Raw genomic sequence first — 6,000 nt, 5'->3', positions numbered from 1 at the left:
TTTTATGGGAAAATCCCCATTAAAAATCAAAATTTCAAAAAAATGAAAAAAACGCCTGGAGATACCATGCATTAGAACATACATACCAAATTTCATCGAAATCGGACCACAGGTGTAGTCTCTAGCTCTGTACACATCCAGACACACACACACACACACACACACACACACACACACACACACACACACACACACACACACACAGACATCACTTTGAAAACCACTTTTTTGGGTCCAGGGGGACCCAAAACGAATATATCCACTCAAAACTCAAACTCGAAAATTTTGACGAAAACAATACTTTCTCCATATACTATGGTATAGGGGGAGAAAGTAAAAACCTAGAGTCCCGGATTTTTACCCCCAGAATTTTACCCCCGGATTTTTACTCCCGGAATTATACGCCCGGACTTTTACCCCCGGATTTTTATCCCCGGAATTTTATCCCCCGCATTTTTACCCCCGGAATTTTACATCCTGGCCAGATATATAAATAAGTGAGAATTATTAATTACATTAATTATGTTTTAATTTAATAGTAAACATTTTACTATCAAGTAGTCCATATTAATTTATTTGTAACATTAACTAATCGAACAGGTTTTTAATTTTAATTTTGAGATTCGAGTATTAGAATTCGATCTTTGAAGCCAACAGTTGGTTAATATATGACGTATAAACAATCACCTGCATGATAATTGTTTCGAACATTTCTTGACAAAATAAATAAATAAAGATAGGTTACTAAATAATAAAATGTTTAAAATTAATTAAAAACAGAAATAAGATAATCGATCATTCAATTTATAAAATCGGCCAGGGGGTAAAATTCCGGGGGTTAACATACGGGGGTAAAAATCCGGGGGTAGAATTCCGGGGGGTTAAAATCCGGGGGTAAAAGTCCGGGGGTAAAAATCCGGCCCGTACATCTTCAGTTGTCTAAACGCTAGTTATATGGACAGGGGGTAAAATACCGGTTTTTATCGCTTATCTAATTAATCATGCTCTGGCTATTTTCATTAGACTTCCAAATCCACGGGGGTAAAATTCCGGCCGCGAACAAACTTTTAGCCACTCAGGTTAGTACGTCATAGTGGTCAGCTTTGACCAGGGGGTAAAATTCCAGGGGGTTAAAATTCCGGCGACCCCAATTATATTGTAGCACGGTCCCCTTAACTCCAGGCCGTGACCTGGTAGAATTGCCAACGTTGCAAGTAGTGTTGTCTTATCTAGTGCCATGTTCATTAAAGATAACATGGCAGACACGTGACACCAGCTCATTAATTCACGTATTATTCATTAAAATTAATATTTATGAACATAAATTTATTTAAAAATTGAAAATAAAACATAAAGAAATTTAAAACCAAAACAATATTTTAACTGAAAATCTATTTTTGTACTTTAAAGTGGAGTCAATATTGACCAGTACACATTGACCAGTAACCGAGCTTTAGTATTCTTTAAACAAACACAATTACCATTAGCTGCCTCCAAATAAAACACTGTTACAACACTACTTGCGATGTTGATTTTCCTTCCACCATGCGATGTTGCTACTTCGAAGGCCGCGGCCTGGAGTTAAAGGTGGCCGTGAATGTAGGTAGAGGTGGCACCATTCGTGGGTGGCACCTGGCACCTTGACGGTGACCCAGCGTTTTCCGGGACGTAGCATTGTACAGTATTTCGTTCCCCATGCAATGTGATATAACTCGCGTTTGTACATTTATTTATTTATCCATCCACTGTTCAACGCCAATTTACAATTCTGAGAGGTGTTAAGGGAAACTTGCCTCTTGGTTATAATCATAGTTAAAGGCGGCCGTGATGCATACTCCCTTAAGAAGTCTAAGGTTATGACAATATTTTTATTTAACGGCAAGCATCCAATATACAGAAAGACAAACATAGGCCTAGCTATAATTTACAAAAAACAACACAGTTTTGTTTTGTATAACATCGGTGAATAGTGATAGCAACGATATATTGGATGAAATATATCGATAGTTTGATCTTGCTTGATAGTTTGGTATACATTATATAGTCCAGTCAATGAATGCTCAAAAGGGGAGTGTAGAGGACATGGAGAGGGGGAAATTTTTTTTCTGCGGGAATGTGTTCGGGGTAGTTAGAAGATAAAAATACCAAAAGTCCCCGCCCCTGGCCCTGCTGCTTCAGCGGGGCTAGGGGGGGAAAGACCCCATTTTTTAGTTTTTTACTTCTACACTGAAAACCGTGCATCGTACGGAAAAAATGTAAATTATAAAAAGAAAGATGATAAAATTCTCTACAAGAATGGTCATATTCATTTCTTCCGTATATGCATTGGTTTAAAAGATATTCTCAAAATAATATAAAAATTCTTAAATAAATTGATTTTCACGCGTTTTTTGTCAAATAAGTTTATATAATCCATTAGCCTGTTGTTGTTTCACATCAATCAGGATAGAAAACAGGTTTTCGAACACTAACCTATATAATATAATATATCAATCGTATATATTGTGTTAAAAATAGTTTATATAAATTTAAATAAGTATGTATATTTGTCATGGAAACAAGTAATTTTGGCATAATTATTACACCAAAAATTAAAAAGATTATGTTTGTAGCTATATTTGTCCAGGTTTATTTATAACAATTACCGAAACCAATATTATTGTTCATGGTCTGGCTCACTTGGGACGAGAGGGTCCGACTTCTGTCCCAAAAACTGGTGCCATCTGGAACTGAAAACCACCATCTGATCTAGGACATCTCCATCATTCAATTCTTGTTTATTAGACTCAATATTGGCTATCGAAGTGAGAATTCGGTGTAGGCCTGTATATTCTTCATCTTCCTCATTCATCAGAATGGGCATTTCATGTAAAAAGTTCCCTTAGCAGTTCTGGCATAACGGAGAACAATTATTTGACATTTTCTTGCATGCACAAGTTGCACATCTGGCACTGTTATAATCTTTAGTACATTTGCAAAATACTTGATTAACTGTTCCTGGTTACTATAATATCGGTGCCTCTGTTCAAATGAATATCTACTGTTCAGTGGCGGTCCCTTAGTGGGGGGGAGGTATATATCCTCTCCGAAATATTTTATTAGCTAACAAAAATACTATTAGCTTAAAGATATTTTAGAGCTCAAATGAATATAAAAATATGTTATTGTGCTTCAAATTCCACATTTTTTCCGGGGGGGGGGGGTTAACCACCGGAGGCCCCCCCGGAAATTAAATCCTGGGACCACCACTTCTACTTTTGTTTTATTTCTCTGAGCTACTACTGACTTTTTTCAATCTGTAGCGTCTTTCTTGGTCTGCCATCTTCGTGTTGTTTTCTGCTATATCCGTCAAAAACAACAATGCATTACCTTACAAGGTAATAGGTATCCACGTACCTCACTTATCCATCACATATCGCACTCAAGATCCCCTTTGCCAAATAACCTTATGCGTGAGAATCGTTAACAATCCTTTAAATCTTGATAACTTTTTTAACTTATACAAATCCACAGAAAGAATATACAGGCCTACACCGAATTCTCACTTCAATAGCCAATATTGAGTCTAATAAACAAGAATTGAATGATGGAGATGTCCTAGATGGTGGTTTTCAGTTCCAGATGGCACCAGTTTTTGGGACAGAAGTCGGACCCTCTCGTTCCAAGTGAGCCAGACCATGAACAATAATATTGGTTTCGGTAATTGTTATGAATAAACCTGGACAAATATAGCTACAAACATAATCTTTTTAATTTTTAGTGTAATAATTATGCCAAAATTACTTGTTTCCTTGACAAATATACATGACTTATTTAAATTTATATAACTATTTTTAACACAATATATACGATTGATATATTATATTATATAGGTTAGTGTTCGAAAACCTGTTTTCTATCCTGATTGATGTGAAACAACAACAGGCTAATGGATTATACAAACTTATTTAATAAAAAACGTGTGAAGAATTAATTTATTTAAGAATTTTTATATTAAATTGAGAATATCTTTTAAACCAATGCATATACGGAAGAAATGTATATGACCATTCTTGTAGAGAATTTCATCATCTTTCTTTTTATAATTTACATTTTTTCCGTACGATGAACGGTTTTCAGTGTAGAAGTAAAAAACTAAAAAATGGGGTCTTTCCCCCCCTCCCCCCGCTGAAGCAGCAGGGCCAGGGGCGGGGACTTTTGGTATTTTTATCTTCTAACTACCCCGAACACATTCCCGCAGAAAAAAAATTTCCCCCTCTCCATGTCCTCTACAATCCCTTTATTGACTGGACTATATAATACTGTATGCGATTTTAGTTTTTTTGTTGATGTTCAGGGAATTTTGTGTTTGCCAGATCTTGTCCCAGTTTCCAGGTGGTGGCTCTATGTTGGTGTAAGTAGATTGTGACGTCATCGTACAGTACCATCGCGGAAATGGTTCAGACGACATGGCAGTTAATCTGCAGTTGTTTTTATTCCTATTCAAATCAAAATATCGCCGAAAATGTAATATTCAAGAAATTTTTATCTGCTTAGTTATTATTTATTCATCTGTGTTAAATGTTATGTGTAGTGCTAAGTGCAGTGATGTACATTGTGTGAATGGTGAATGCATAAATGGAACTTGTGTTTGTTTTGATGGGTGGCAAGGGCCTTCCTGTCAATTTTGTGGAGGTAAAGTAAGGTAAGTAATAATGCTTATCTGTTCTATATAAAATCAATAAAACATGTGTTATAAGTGTGTTAAACAAAGCTTTATGTTTTGCCTTTTTATGGCTGTAAATATGGATGCTTATGAAAACTTTCTCCAAGAACAACCCTATCACTAGCCAAGACCACTAAGACAAATTGCATTAGTAGGCTAGAATTTGGGTGGTTTTGTCTGACCTAATCAATAAATAGATCCTTTTGAACTCTGTGACCATTTACAATGCCATCCCGAATTCTGTATTAATTCATACAAAAATATGTTTCCGGTTTTAATAATAATGCCAGTGGTAAAGAATGGCACCAACCCAAACCTCTAAACAGGCTGTATTAAGTTAATTTAAACGTGTTTAAGTTACCTTAACACAAACTATTCCATTGCCCAGAAAAGGTGAAGCCTATTTGGAACTCCTATTTTAGCCAAGTTAGTTTGCAGAATGTTAAGTATTCAAATGAGAAAAAAGAAACTGAATTCTTGTCATAGCCTACTTTTTTAGTAAGAGGCCTTAACTTATGCCTTTTAATAATTAACATAGGCTAGTAAGTTAGGTCGTGTTCTAAACCTAGGTAGGCCTAGCCTACAAAAAAGTATTTTAGACTGCTTAGAAACTAGGTAATGTAACTAAGTAACTTATGTAGAATGTAAGTAGAAAACAGTAAAGTTTAAGTAGGCCTATGCAAAAACTTTAGTTTAGTAGTTACCTAAGTGAGTAAGAATATATTAAGCTAAACACTAAGTAGGCCTAGGCCAATTCCTATACAATTCAGGCAATATAATAAGGTAGGACTGGCTAAGAGAAGTTAGGTAATATTTTAACAGACAACATTTGTAAAACTCAGAACCCTTGAATTAGGCTACACTTATGTTAATTCAACTGGTTAACCGGTAAACTGGTAAGCCAAGTTCAACAGCTAAAAACTTGTGAATAACAACTGATTTAACTTACTTTAAGCTTAGTTCATGCATAACTTAGGGCAATCTCAAGAAACAAGTCAGGCTATCTAAGTTAAATAAGTTAATTGCCCTAAAACTATAATTTTACTTACTGTACTGGTACTCAAGTACTTATACTGTTAAACTTAACTGCAGCTTCTTCTTAATAACCTTGGTGGCAGTAGGCTACTTAGCTTCTGGGGGAAAAATGTAGGAAGCTATTATTAAGGTTGCTGACTGGAGAAGAAAGTGTTTATATCCAAAAGCCACACATGGTTTGATCAATTGATGGTTTGAATCATCTCAAAGACCATGGGGTACGGTACCTTAGCTGTCAAGTTTGCGGGAGCCAAGTCAAT

At 35.6% G+C, this 6,000-nt stretch overlaps 1 protein-coding gene across 1 annotated transcript in view; it reads left to right on the top strand.

Moving 5' to 3' along the window:
- Positions 1–4,436: 4,436 nt before the first annotated feature.
- Positions 4,437–6,000, top strand: part of LOC128983564 (attractin-like protein 1) — a 70,143-nt gene continuing 68,579 nt past the window's right edge. The window contains exon 1 of the mRNA XM_054402880.1: positions 4,437–4,684. Within this exon, the coding sequence (XP_054258855.1) occupies positions 4,449–4,684 (236 nt within the window). The 5' untranslated portion in view covers positions 4,437–4,448. The remainder of the gene's footprint in view (positions 4,685–6,000) is intronic.

This window comes from Macrosteles quadrilineatus, unplaced genomic scaffold (assembly GCF_028750875.1).
Source record: "Macrosteles quadrilineatus isolate MER2022 unplaced genomic scaffold, UCM_ALF_1.0 Scaffold_1__1_contigs__length_201487025, whole genome shotgun sequence".
Taxonomy (NCBI): Eukaryota; Metazoa; Arthropoda; class Insecta; order Hemiptera; family Cicadellidae; genus Macrosteles; species Macrosteles quadrilineatus.
Note: the sequence above shows the minus strand (reverse complement) of the source record. Positions and strands in the feature narration are given on the sequence as shown.